Genomic DNA, 15,337 nt, shown 5'->3' on the forward strand with positions numbered 1-15,337 from the left:
GCTTTTTATTGAATTCTGAATTCAGTACAGTTTTACACTCTCACTTGTAAGCTTACCCTCCCCTTCCTCTCTTTCCCTTATCTTCAGCCAATACTTCCTTGCTTCTTGTTATTCCCTTTAAGGAAGTAGGATTGAATTTGTAGATTGCTCATCCAAGAATTGACATGATTGTAGTACTGTTTGGAAATCTTTGATGGATAGCTATATGAAGCCATACGTATTTTTTAATTTATTATATACTCCTCTTTGGTGTATAGGAAATAAATATGTGTATACATGGATATATGGATACACACACACACACACACACACACACACACGTGTATGTATGACACCTGTGTTGAACACAAAGTTTAATGTAAGGGACATAAAGAAGTAGTTTATTTATTATTAAAAATGAATCACATTTTGTACAAAGTTGTTGACTTTTAAATCCTTCACTTTTGCTTATTTTAGGTATGTGGAAAAACACTGCCATGTGGTAATCATACATGTGAGCAAGTTTGCCATGTTGGTGCTTGTGGAGAATGTCCTCGATCTGGGAAAAGGTTCTGTCCATGTCAGAAATCAAGTAGGACTTTTTTTTAAGAAAATGTTTTTATTGGTGCATGTTAATTATACAGAACAGTGGGTTTCATTGTGGCATATTTGTACATATATGTAACATAATTTGGTCAGTTTTATTCCCCACTACCTCCTCTTGCTTTTCCCTCCTCATTCCCTTTATTCCTTTCTTTTACCATAATGATTTCCCTTCTATTTGCCTGTTTGGTATTGGGGATTGTACCCAGGAATGCTTAACCACTGAGCCACATCTCCAACCCTTTTTATATTTCATTTAAAGACAGGGTCTCCCTGAGTTGCTTAGGGCCTTGCTGAGTTGCCGAGGCTGGCTGTAAATTTGCAATCTTCCTGTTTCAGCCTCCTGAGCTACTGGGATTACAGGTGTGCATCACCATCCCCAGGTCCCTTTTTTTTTTCCCCATGGGATCGCCCCCACTTTTTTCCTCTAGCTTTTACATATGATAGAAAACATAACATATATTTATGTCTTTATATATTTTGAGTCTGGATTATTTCACTTATGATGCTATCTAGTTCTGTCTGTGTTCTTGAAAATGGCATAATTGCATCTTTTTAATGGATGAATAAAACTTCGTTGTTATGCTGGGGGTGTAGCTCAGTGCTAGAGCACTTGCCTAGCACATGTGAGGGCCCTGGGTTTGATCCTCAGCACCACATAAAAATAAATACATAAATAAAGGTATTTTGTCCATCTACAACTAAAAAATATAAAAAAACAAAAACAAAAACCTTCATTGTTTATACATACCACATTTTCTTTATACATTCTTCTGTTGATGGATATCTACTCTGGTTCCATAACTTGGGTCTGGTGATTATGTTGCTATAAATATAGGAATGTGTGTATCTCTACAGTGTGGTGGTTTTACATTTTTTTGATAAATGTAGAGGAGTTGTAACTGAATCATATGGTAGGTCCATTTTTATTGTTTTGAGGAACCACCATACTGATTTTCATAGAGGCTATACTAATTTACGTTCCTACTAATAGTGTGTGAGGTTCCTTTTTCCCCATATCCTTATCAGCATCTGTATTTTTTTAATACCTTTATTTTATTTATTTATATGTAGTGCTGAGGATCAAACCCAGGGTCTTGCATGTGCCAGGCAAGCGCTCTACCGCTGAGCCACAACCCCAGCCCAGCATCTGTATTTTTGATGCCTGCCATGCCGATTGGAGTAATCCTGTGAGGTTAAGAGCAAATTAAAAAAACAATTTCTTTGTATTATGAAAGTTCCTCATAAAAGTTCTTTGTAGTTTTACTCATTTTATTAGGTAACCGTATCTGAAGTAGTTAGCACATACAAGAATTGTCATGTATCAAATTTCTTATTTTGTATTTTATTTTATTTTTTTTTGGAAAAATTGAGGATGTAAATGCCATGAGCAAAACAAGATCAATTTTAAATTTCTTTTAAAAAAACATAAGCCTTAAAATTCTATGAGTTATTTTCATTAAAGGTAGTTTTTTCCCAATAACTACATGGATGAAAAATTAATAATCTGAAAAAGCTATATTATTCTTTAGAGCACTTTGTTAGTGCTTAATAGCAATGTATCATATTAACATTGACATTTTGTCTGCTTTTAGAGTTTTCTTTGCCTTGTACAGAAGATGTACCAACTTGTGGAGATAGTTGTGACAAAGTCCTGGAATGTGGAATCCACAGATGTTCACAGCGTTGTCACCGAGGTCCTTGTGAAACATGTAGACAAGTTAGTTATGTCCTGTAATAATTCCTTTTGGAGCGACATATCATAATATGTCAAATGAGATTGTCTATGATTCTTTTCCATTATTTACTTTCATATACATCTATGTAGTGATGTATATGAGTTTAATGTCCTAATATTTATAATAAGAAATGAGAGTATGCTAGAAATCAAATCTAAAAATTGCCTTTTGTTTTTGTGTTATGAAAGTTCTTATTTTATATTCCAATGTGAGTTTATTTGTTCTCAGAAGATAGTTGAAGCAGTGATGAATTAGGCCTAGTGATGGTGGAAAAAAATTAATGCCTAGATTTAAGTCTTAACTATATATATCATTTTGGTTTTGACTGTACTACCAGGCCAACAAGTTAACTGACTAGGTAGTTCAGTTTTCTTGTTCTACTGAGAAAAGATGTGTAGATGTTATGGTTATAGCTAGATAAAAGTGGTTTTAATGTGTGGCATATTTTTAAATATTATCATTTCTACTAAATTTAATGAATTCTTAAGTTGTTTTTGGAACAGAATGAGATAAATAGATATTTTGGGAGAGACAACTTTGGTTTTGGTAAAGTCTTGCATATACATTTGTTATTTAAGATTTTTGTTCATGTTTTAGTAATTATGGAAATTGTAATGTGGGGGAAAAAAAGGATATCAACAAAAGTCAGTTTTAATACCATGTCTTTGTTCCAGGAAGTGGAAAAGCATTGTCGCTGTGGAAAGCATACAAAACGAATGCCCTGCCATAAACCTTATATATGTGAAACTAAATGTGTCAAGATGCGAGACTGTCAGAAGCATCAGTGTAGGAGAAAGGTATGCTTAATAAGTTTGGAAAACTGATTAAAAATTGTCTTGAATTTTTTCTTTTTGGGGCCATGATAAACAGTCTTCCTGACTTGTTCCTTAAATGTTCAGACATACTGTTTTCTGTATAAAATATTAATAAATATTCTAAGTTAATTTTAGTTGTTTTTTTAAATGAGAAAGCTGTCAATTTTTTAAAAGAGTCTTTTTTGTCTTGTACCACAGTCCTCTCAGTTTGGTTCATAGGCTCTTTGTGTTCCCTAACTTTAAAATATCATTAGCAGTGTTAAAGTGATAGTTGATTTGGTGGTAGAGACCTAACTTCTATGGTTCAAATCTTCTTGAGTCTGGATTCCTTTTTTCATTATGAAATATCCTTTTTTTTTATCTCTGGTAAGTTTCCTTATCCTTGGTTTTTTTTTTTTTTTTTTTGGTGGTGCTAGGGATTGAACCCAGGTCTTTGTGCATGCCAGGAAAGCATTCTGCCAACTAAGCTGTATCCGCAGCCCCTTATTCTTAAATTGTTTGAAATATAATGATGATTTCAGCTTTGTTTTTCTTAGTGTTAGCATAGTACTTTTTTTTTCATTCTTTTAAAGTACATTTCTTTTGGATTTTATTTTATCCAAGTTAACACTCTTTGTCATTTAATTTTGATATAAACCATTTACATTTAGTATGATCTTTTTGTTATTGTTGGATTTGAATCTTGTAACTCTGGTAGAGCACTTGCCTTAGCAAGGCCAAGGGCTTGGGTTCGATGTCTGGAATCACAAAAATAAAGTTAAATAAATGAATCTTCTATTTTGCTGTTTATTTTCTATTTGCCCATTCATTCCTTTCCCTTTTTTTTTGTCTTCTTTTTTGATTGAATGCTATTTTTTAGTGATTCCATTTTTATCTACTGTTTTTATTAGCTATAACTAGTTTTCTTTCTTCGAAGTGTTGCTTTTGGCCTTATAAAGACCTTTACAGTAGTGTGTTTTATGACACTTTTCCTGACTTAAAGTGTATGATTCTTACAATTTTTTCTACTCATGTGTTTTATAATCCCCCAATATATTGTTTTCATTTTTGCTTTAAAAGGGTTTGAAAAAAATAAGATTTTTTAATCTATTTTTGGTACTTTTTTTGTGTGTAGATTCAAGTTTCCATCTGGTTTCATTTCTTTCTATCTAAAGGATTTCCTTTAACATTTCTTTTGGTGCTGGTAATGAATATTTTCAACTTTGTATGTCTGAAAGTGTCTTTTTTTTGCCTTTGCGAATTCTAGTTTGACATTTTGTTCTGCCCATACTTAAAAGATGGTACTTTACTGTCTTCTAGTTTGCATATTTTTTCCTACAAGGAGCTGTGATTCTTACCTTTATTCCTCTGTACATAATGTATTTCTCTCTGTCTCTCTTGTTTGTTTGTTTAGGATTTTTTTATCAGTTTTTAGCAATTATTTTTTGGTGTTCTTTGGCATAATATTTTGTATTTCTTCAGCCTTATTTTCTTTGAGGAACTTGGATTCATACACTTATAGTTTTCCTCAAATTTTTGATCTTTATCAGATATTTTTTCTGTTTTCCCTTTTCTACCCCCTTCAGACACTTTGATTTATCTGTTACATGTAGTACCACAGTTCACTAATGCTGTAATTATTTGTTAGCCTTTTTTAACATCTATATTTTATTTTATATAGTTTATGTAGTTTTGCCTTTACATTCACCATTTTCTTCTGTGTTATTTAATCTGCTTTTTATTCATCCTGTGTTTTTTCTTTTTAGGCATGTATTTTCATCTCTAGAGGCTGAGCTTGGGTCTTTTTTATATTTCCTATGCTGCTTTGCATGCTAACATTTTTCTTTATCTTTAATATATGGCTAGTCTATATCAATAATACCTACTTTAGTATGGGGGTAGGAAAGACAGAATGAGATGGACATCATTACCCTACATGTATGAAAACACATACACACACACACACACATAAAATAAATAATACCTGCTTTGTTGTCTTTGTCTACTAATTGTTATCAATTCTCATTTCTGGGTCAATTTCTTTTTTCCTTCCTGTGTCTCTTGGGTTATATGTTCCTGCTAAGGTTGGCCTGCTTGAGGATTTTTAAAATTGTTTTTTAAATGTTGCAAACTTTACATTTTTTGTGTGTGCTGAGGTTTTTTTTTGTGTGTGTGTGTGGTGTGTGTGTGTGTTTTTTTTTTTTACATTCCTTTAAGTATTTATAATATTTATTCCAGGACAAAGTTAAGTTCCTTAGAAACCTCTTGATCTTTTTTAGACCTGATAGAGTTAGATGTGACTAGAGCATTCCTTTGTCTAGGGCTAATTTGGCCCCACTACTGAGACAATAACTCTTCTTAAATATTACACTCAGTGCCTGTGTATTGGGAAATACTCCCTCTCTGGCCATAGGAACACAAACTATTCCTAGCCCTGTGCAACCTCTGGAAATTGTTTTCCTTTCCTTCCAGTGTTTTTTTTTGAAGGTTTTGGGTAGAGTCTTCTCACACCTGTACAGGTCACTATTCAGGCAAAGATTCAGCGGCCCCTTCTGGATTTTTCCAGAACTTTCTCTGTACACTTACCTCCTCACCACAAATTCTAGCCCCACTGGCCTCCTTGAATTATGATATTTTTTGTTTTATTTTTTTGTTTAACTTGGTGAATCTACCAGGTTTTGCTTGTGATCTTCCTTTTTGTATAGCAGCTTAGAGACCTCCAAGTCAAGAGATGTTGTAATTGTAGGACTCACCTTGTTTGTTTCCCTTCCCTTAGGGATTGCTGTTCTATGCTGCATGATTAATGTCAAAAAACTGTGACTTCATATCTTTTGTCTGATTTTTCTAGTTGTTTGAGATGGAGGGAAAATCTGATGAATGTTACTCTGTCATGTTTGGAATTAAAGTGTCAGTAGGCTTATTCAAGTCAAAGAATACTTGCAAAGTGATAGGTACATAGCATTATTCAGTATATACTATCTAATTCAATGCTCAATTTTGACTTTTAATTGCTTTTCAGTAAGGTGTATTATTTGGAGCTATTTTTTATATGCTTTTGAAACTTGTTCTTTTATGAGTTATAATTCTAAATATCTTTAATACTCTTGTAATATGTGTTTTCTTTCCAAAGTTTGAGTATGTGAAAAGTCAAGGGAGAGGTTAGAAAGGCAAGGTAGATGTTAAGTAGTTGCCTACTCTTTGTGAATGAAAATTAGTAGGACAGGTGGTAGCTATATTTCTCACAAATTAGAAATCACAAAGAATGATAGCCTATCTACTTCTTTTCATTAGTTGGTTTCTGATTTCATGGTTTGGAAATAATTGCTGAACTGATCTATACAAGTTTTATTTTAATGAATATTAAAAAATATTAAAAACTAGTTGCCCAAATTGACTGTGGCATCTAAGTAGATCCATTCCTTTGGGTAATGTTGTCAGTATCTGTATAGAAAAGTAAATGAAATCTGATGAAAGTATTTCAAATCATAGAAAAATTAATTGAAGGGCAAGAAAATTCAGCTTGATATTATTAGAGTAGGTCATTTTCTGTTCGAACTTGTAAATTTTTAGCAGTATACCTCTTTACCAGAGGAATGTTGATACTCTTGAATATTTTCATCCAAGAGTGAATGGAATAGCAAGAATGAAGAGAAATATCTTTGCTTTCTGTAAGTTCTGTAAATAACTAGTAATGACATTCATATTATGCATGGATTTTCAAATTATCTATTCTCAATATATTGCTTTCTCTTTAGTGTTGCCCTGGAAACTGTCCACCTTGTGATCAAAACTGTGGACGGACTTTAGGATGTAGAAACCATAAGTGTCCGTCCGTCTGCCACAGAGGTAAAATTAAACAATAGCCATAATTATAATGTTTGTATTTACTTAGTGCTGTAAGTTGATAGCATTCATATTCACTATCTTATTTGGTCTTCCTAACAACCTTAAGAAGTACATAGGAAAGGACAGTAGACAGTATGCCTATTTTATCAACAGTGTGATTGGTGCTAAAAGGGATTCAGAGACTTATTCAGGGAAACATCTAGTATAGCAATATAGCCAAGATTTGAACCCAAGCCTTCTGAATATAAGTTTTGTTCTTTCTATAAAACTGTGTTTTTTTACCCCTCCCTTAACCTTCCTCACACATTTTTTAAAAAAAGTTGTTTTAGTTGTTAATAGACCTTTATTCTTATTTATTTATATGTGGTGTTGAGAATCGAACTCAGTACCTTACATGCTAGGCAAGTGCACTACAGCTCAGCCTCAGCCCCAGCCCCAGCCCCAGCCCCAGCCCCAGCCCCAACCTCAGCCCTGCCCCCATACATTTTTTTTTTTCAAATTAGTTAAGATGTTAATAGACTTTTTTTGGGTTTGATTCTAGATTTAATGAATTTATATGAAATTAAATCTAGTAAGGGATTGACCAGTTCTCAAACATTTTAGTCTGAGGACCCTTTATTCTTTTTGGGACCCTAAGGAACTTTTGTTAATGTGGGTTTTACCCATTTACATTCATTGTATTTGAAATTAAAATAAAATATAATACTATCTATTATTTTAAAATTGCAATAATAAACCTATTAGAACATATAACATTTTGTGAAAAATAACCATTTTCTGAATAAATAGTGAGAATGCTATTCTTTTACATTCTTACAAATATCCTGAATGTTTTGCTTAATAGAGGGCAACTGTTTTTACATAATCTGTTTCTGCATTTAATCTTTTGTGATATGGCTTGTTGCTAGCTTTTGGACAATTCTGCTCTGTGTATGTGAGATCTTGCAGATTCCCTGAATGGATCCTTAGAGTACTGTGAGAATTGTGATCCTTAGAGTACTGTGAGAATAAATTCCTAATTTATCATCATAACATTTTTGAGCATCCACTAAATATCAGGTATTGGGATTATATGGGTGAACAAAATTGACAGTTTCTGCTCCTGTGGAACTTTTGACTCTTCCCTTCTTGGTCAAATTCAGTTAATACAGCTATTAAACATAGTAGACAAGTATTAAAAGAAAAAGTAAAACTAAAATCATGATGCTGGAAATGCTGCATACTATTTTATATTTACATTTATAAATATGTTATTGTTTATCAAGGAGAGGACTCTGAAAAGATGACATTTGACCTAAAAGAAGTAAGAGCTCAAGACATATGGAAATGGGAGTTGTGTAGTGTTCCTGGTCAAAAAGCAGTAATTACAGAGTAGAATGCTCAAAGGGACATATGGCAGGACATGAGGTCAAAGAGATCATGAGTTAAAGGACTGTTAGAAAAAGGAGAATATGAATAGGACTCTATAGACCATTGTGAAAACACTGGGCATGTAAGCTTGACTAGGTCTATGACCACAGAAGAGTTGAGTCAGTAGTTTAAAATGTTTTCATCAGGAAAACACCAGGCCTAGTTGATTTTTACACATTATTTTAACAACTTAATGTTTATTATGTATATAAGTTCAGTTTCCTCATAAGCTGCTTGAAAGTATATGTTAAAAAACCCCACACATCCAACTTATATTTTATCTTACAAGGAAAATAAGAGAAAATTACATGTCACTTTGAGAAAATATTAATCTGTCGTAACCAAGTTGGACTTATTTCAATAATATATGGCTGGTTTAACATTAGTAAATCTAATAATGTGATTTACTATATTAACTCATCTAGGTCAATGTCTGAAATATGGTTGATAAATCTAACTTCTATATATGACAAAAATTTAAATAGACATAGAAAAGAATATCCTTAATCTGATGGGGGTATCTGTAGAAAGTCTAGAGCAAATATCTTACTTAGCAGAGTGGTGTTGAGAACATTTTTCCTTCTCCTCACATTTTGAAACAAATCCCATAAATATTTCAGTATTCATCCTAAAAATGGATTCTTAACTTTTGTCATTAATACATTTCTTCATGTCGCCAAATATCTGGTGTTCAAATTCTTGTATAATAAGCTTCTTATTTTTTAACTCAGTTTGTGTGACTCTTAAGACCGTGAAATCAACATGATGCTATTAGTTTATGTATCTCTTTAAGTCTTTCAATCTATAATCTCTCTCCTTCACCATCCCTCCTTAGTGGCTTCTTTGTTGAAGAAATTAGGTTGCTTTATTTGGTTTCTCATTCTAGATGTTACATATTGCATCTCTGTGGTGTTATTTAACATGTTTCTCTGTCCTGTATATTTCTTGTAAATTGTTAGTTGGATTTAGAAATTTTGATCACGGGTTCAAGTTTTGGCAGAGCGTTTATTTTTTAAGAAGATGTTTATTTAAAAAAATTTTAGAAGCCACTGTTGTACACTCTGACCATTTAATTCACGTAAGAATTAGAATCATTATTTTATAATATTTGTCATCATTCTAGACATCTCAGGGAGAAGATGTTAATTGCATAGTAATTGTAAGAAAAGTTGATTTACATTTCTCTAAAGTTAAAGGTTATTGCTTGATAATTCCTCAACTACACAACTCTTGCTGATTTTGATCTGGACTGTAGTTATTCTTTGTAGGCTGCTTTTAAATTTTGAAAATACAATTTTGAAACTTTTTATTAGTATTTTTGATGCTATATAGGTATCAATATAAATTCTTTTGGTCAGTAGGAAGACCATTTAAGGAAATTATTCCTTGTTGTTTTTAAGACTTAATTTTTTAAAAATGATGCTATATTTTTAGTGTGGCAAAAAGGTTTATGTTTGATTTTTGATAACAGATATTAATGTCAAATGCTGAGAACAGACAAATATTAGATTGAAAAGTGTAGCACCTAATCATTCTTTGGAAAAAAATCAAAACTTGATTATGTGTGTCAGGATGACTTGGTTTATGTTACCATCAATATTTCACTGGATTATATTTATCAAAACTGAAGTATAAATTAATAATTTGTACAATAGATGTTATTTTTTTCTCTCATTTTCTCATTATTGGAATCAAAATTCTTAATTTGTAGCTCATATTTGTTTTAGGGAACTATTTTTTAACTTTAAAAGGTATTAAACCAAGCTATTTTCTGTCATTAGTCTGTTTCTAATCAGGTTAGTTGCTGAGCAGTGTTTTACTTGTTCCTGACACTTAGCAGTTTAAGATTTTCACTCTTTAAAGACTCTCATTCCTTCCTCATTATTTCATTTCTAATGGACTTTCTTACTGGGAAGACTAGAGTGGGAAGAAAGTCTTTAAGATGATGTCAGAGCCTCAGTGAGAATTTGAAAAGGTTTCTTTCATTTTCTTTTTGTATATTTCTACCAACTCACAGCAAACTCAGTACTACTTTTTGAAATGTTTGGAACAGAAACATATAGAATCAGAACCTAAAAAGAGGGTTTAGAATTTAGTCTTTTCACAAAGCACAAATAATTGACTGTGCTTATTAACCAACATCAGGTCATGAGAGAGAAGTTATTTTCTTGTTGGGAAATTTATCTAAAAATAACGTACTTGGATAGAAGTATGTATGTAAATAGGCCAAAAAGATTACTGTTAGTGTTAGATTTTCTAAAGATTTAAAAGCCATTTTGCTTGTTGTAATTTTTGACTATTACATTAAATTTGTTATTTAGAATAGAACTTTTAGGACATTTTGAAACTTCTAAAGCTTTATTGAAGTACCAGTGTATATATGGAAAAGTATACAAATCATAGAAGCATAGTTTGATGATGTTTTATAAGCTGAACATAACCATATAATCAGAATTCATATCATTAAGCAGAACATTACGGACATTTCCAAAACCTTCTTAAATCCTTCATAACCATTATTCTGCTTTTGAACAGTAAAAATTAGCTTTTCCCATTTACTTTATATAAATGGAATCATATTATCCTACATTACTCTTTGTATATGGCTTCTTTTGCTTAATGTTATCTACTAGTACATTCATATTGCTGTCATTTATTTCCTTGTTCTTGTAGGCTATTCCATTGTGCAAATGTGTTAAATTTATTGATTCTACCACTGATGAGCATTTGGATGATTATAAAGTAACTTCTTTTTAAATGTAAGACTTTGTTTATTTTATTTTATTTTTTGTTTGGTCAGGCAGTTGCTATCCATGCCCGGAAACTGTAGATGTAAAGTGCAATTGTGGTAATGCAAAAGTGACAGTACCTTGTGGCCGAGAACGAACTACAAGGCCACCCAAATGCAAAGAGATATGCAGGTTGGTATAAAGCTTTGCATAAACTTATATCTGGTATTTTATAATTTAAATTCATATTGATTTTTAATATTGTTAGTAATTTAATATAATTTTTCTTTGATATTTTAAAATATTTTCATAGTATGCTCATTCTATATGGAATCAGAAGATATATAGATAGTTGCACTTTAGATGTAATTGTTCAATGGTCAAAAGTAACAATTTGTATTTTGTGATTTAGTCGACCACCAACATGCCATCATACAAGTCGAGAAAAACATCGTTGTCATTTTGGTCCTTGTCCACCATGTCATCAACCTTGCCAAAAAGTTTTGGAGAAATGTGGTCACTTGTGTCCTGCTTCATGTCATGATCAAGCATTAATAAAGCAGACAGGCAGGGTAAGAGAACAGTATTATTAAATAGATGATGCATTGCTGTGGATCATATTTTCTGGATTTTACATAATCATTCAATAAAAAATGATAAAGTACTTTTTAGATAATAAGCACTGTGCTAGGAGCTGGGGTACAAGGAAAATAAGAGTTGGTCTCTTGTCTTATGAAGCTCATATCATAAGGGTTGGATGTGTAGCTCAGTGATAGAGCACTTCCTTAGCACGTGCAAAACTCGATTTCCCAACACTGCAAAAAATAAAAATAAAATGCATAAACTCTTAGAAAAGGAAATAAAATAAACAAATGTTTGCAAATCAGTGTGATAGTTATGTAAAGCCATGAATATAGATGAATTTGCTAGTATTTCTACATATATTATGGTTTAGGGTTATAGATAGTCTTTAATTTCCTTAGCAATTCATTCACTTAATTCAGTCTTTATTGAGCTCTTATTATGTGTCAAGAATTCTTTTAGGTGATGAGGAACAACAGTGAATAAAATAATAGAGGTTACAGTGAACTAATGAGTGGTAAAGTTTACAGTTGTGTTTCATTTTCTTTTTTGGATTATGAGAAGTAAAGAAGGCTGCACTGCCTTTGTTCTACCTTTTAAAAACTGGAGTCAGCCTTGGTATTTAATGTTGAATTGTGTGGAGGGGAACAATCTGAGTATATAAATGGAATAAAATATTTCAATAAGCAGAATTTTTTAATTACTTGAACAATTTTCAGTTTGCTTGAGCAAAGGATATATGGGAGCTATTTTCTTTGATTATTAAAAGAGTCATATGATTTAATCCTTTAAATTTAATCTTTAAATTTGTCATATGTGTTTTACTCATAGCACCAACCATCAGGTCCTTGGGAGCAGCCTTCTGAGCCGGCATTTATTCAGACTGCATTACCTTGTCCTCCATGTCAAGTTCCTATTTCTATGTAAGTATTAGAATTTTAACCTTTTGTTGTTGTTGTTGTTGTTGCTTTTGTTTTTGTTATTTTAATCTCTTGACATAGACTAACAAGCTCTCCCCTATGTCTAAGTTCATTTCATCTTTATTTCAGGTTTGGCCTCTAACCTAGTTTCTGTGTTTCTCTTCATTCTTTTTGAGTCTTCTCCCCAGCTGGAGTTTAATGTCCTTCACCTTTTCATAGCAACTTGTGCTTACAGTTAATTAAAGCACATCTAAGAGACTTACTGTTTGTTACTTTTCCTGATGATTCCCATGTTAGAATACAAGCTCCTTGAGGGTAAGGAAAGCTAGGTTTTTAGATGGCAGACTTGAAAGAGTGTTCAAGGAAACATTGGAAATTAAAGGAAGTAGTTTACTGGATGGACCAAGGGATGACTATATTTGAGCTCTAACAGTTGAATTGGAGGGAGTAGACAATCCTGGAGTGTTTCATATTTTAAGCAGAAACTATGGATTGTAGGGGAAAAGAAGCACAGAATTCTGGAAAGCTACATAAAATTAGAAAAGGGGTTGTAGTCTACAACTAAGGTTCCAAATCTAACATTAGTATGTGTTGTCTATTGGTCTTTTAAAGAAAATATTCTTATTTATTTTTTAAAAGTTGTTCTCATTTTTCCTCCCAATGGGTTATAGTATATAATCCTTTTTACATGTTATTGGATTCAGTTTGCTAGTATTTTGTTGAGAATTTTTTCACCTGAATTTATTCATGTAGAATATTAGTTTGTATTTCTCTTATGATAGCTTTCTTTGGTTTTAGTATCAGAGAAATACTAACATCGTTGAATGAGTTGGGAGGTATCCTTTCTTAAGGAGTAGTGTGAATTCTTCTTTAAACATTTGGTAGAATTCACTGGTAAAGCCGTCTGGTCCTGGGCTTTTCTCTGTGGTTAAGTTTTTAATTACTAATAGTTTTGCCTTTTCCAGAACATCATATACAGTAGTTGAAATCCTATAGTATATAGCATTTCCAGACTGACTCCTTTCATTTAGCAGTTTGCATTTATGGTTCCTTCATGTCTTCTCATGATTTGATAGCTCATTTCCTTTTTTCACTGAGTAATATTCCACATCTAGAAGTCTTGTAGTTTGCTTATCCATTTGCTTATTGAAGGAGATTTTGGTTGCTTCCAAGATTTTTGAACCAAGAGCAAAGCTGCTATGAACATTTATGTGCAGATTTTTGTGTGGATGTGTTTTCAGCTTGATTGGGTAAGTAATACACCTAAGTAAGTGTAAGTAAGTACACCTAAGTAGGTGTACAACTGTTGGATCGCATAGCAAGCTTAGGTTTGTACAAAGCTTCCAGACTGTCTGCCAACATATCTGTACCATCTGTATTCTCACTAACAATGAATGGAGCCCCTGATATTCTGTATCTTTCACAACACATACACTGCTAGGGTTTTGAATTTTAGCCACTCAATGGGTGTATAGTGGCATCTCATTTTAATTTTCAGTTCCTTAGTAGCATATATTGTTGAGCATCTTCATACACTATTTGCCATATGTAGATCTTTTGATGAGATATCTATTCTTTGTTCAGATCTTTTGCCCATTTTTTTACTTAGGGTGTTTGCTTTCCTACTTTGAGTATAAGAGTTCTTGGTATATTTTGGACACAAATCCTTTACCGGGTGTATGTTTTTCAAATGGTTTCTCCCAGTCTGTGGTTTGTATTTCGTTTTCCAAAGTGTTCTTTGCAGAGCAGAAGTTTTTCATGTAATAAAACCCAACTTACCTCCCCCCCCCCCCCCCCCGTGGATCATACTTTTGGTGATGTATCTGAAGAGTCATTACTAAACCCAAGGTCACCCAGATCTTATTTTAATTAGTTTGTCCATTTCACATTTAGGTCTGTGATACATTTTGAATCATCTGTTTTGAAAAGTGCAAGATCTGTCTAGATTTTTTTCAAGAGGACGTTCGTTTGTTCCAACACCAACTGTTTTGTTGATGAGAATATCCTTTCTCCTGTTGTTTGCCATTTTTAAAAAATCTTTTTTTTGTTGTTGTTCTTGTTAGGTATACATGACAGTAGAATGTATTTTATTTTATTTTATTTTTGTACTGGGGATTGAACCCAGGCGTGCTCAGCCACTGGGGCACATCCCCAGCCCTTTTTCATATTTTTATTTAGAGACAGTGTCTCACTGAGATGCTTATTGCCTTGCTGTTGCTGAGGCTGACTTTGAACTCATGATCTTCCTGCCTCAGCCTCCTGAGCAGCTGGGATGAGAGGAGTGTGCCTCTGTACCCAATGCAGTAGAGTGTATTTTGACATATTATACATACATGGGGTGTAACTTCCTATTCTTGTGGTTTTACATAACGTGGAGTTACATTTGTTGTGTATGTGAACATAGGAAAATTATGTCCGATTCATTCTACTCTTTCCTATTCCCATCTTCTCTCCCTTCCCTTTATTCTCCTTTGTCTAATCCAGTGCTATTGCTCTTTTGTCAAAAGATCAATTGACTGCAATTATGTGAGTCTGTTTCTGGTCTTCCTATGCCCTGACATTGATTTGTCTGTTCTTTCATCAATACATGCTGTCTTGATCACTGTAGCTTTATAGTGAGTCTTGAAGTCAGTGTCAGGCCTCTGATTTAGTTCTTTAATGTTGTGTTGACTATTTTGGGTCTTTTATCTTTCCATACAGACTTTAGAATCAGTTTGTTGATACTCAGAGTAACT

At 32.7% G+C, this 15,337-nt stretch overlaps 1 protein-coding gene across 1 annotated transcript in view; it reads left to right on the top strand.

Annotated features, from left to right (window-relative positions):
* The window catches only part of Nfxl1 (nuclear transcription factor, X-box binding like 1), a 53,176-nt gene that overhangs the window by 13,387 nt on the left and 24,452 nt on the right, over nt 1–15,337 (top strand). Inside the window, exons 9-15 of the mRNA XM_026385738.2 lie at nt 457–571; nt 2,178–2,302; nt 2,996–3,118; nt 6,871–6,961; nt 11,172–11,292; nt 11,513–11,672; nt 12,514–12,605. Coding sequence (XP_026241523.1) covers nt 457–571; nt 2,178–2,302; nt 2,996–3,118; nt 6,871–6,961; nt 11,172–11,292; nt 11,513–11,672; nt 12,514–12,605 — 827 coding nt within the window. The remainder of the gene's footprint in view (nt 1–456; nt 572–2,177; nt 2,303–2,995; nt 3,119–6,870; nt 6,962–11,171; nt 11,293–11,512; nt 11,673–12,513; nt 12,606–15,337) is intronic.

The sequence above is a fragment of the Urocitellus parryii genome, chromosome 10 (assembly GCF_045843805.1).
Source record: "Urocitellus parryii isolate mUroPar1 chromosome 10, mUroPar1.hap1, whole genome shotgun sequence".
NCBI lineage: Eukaryota > Metazoa > Chordata > Mammalia > Rodentia > Sciuridae > Urocitellus > Urocitellus parryii.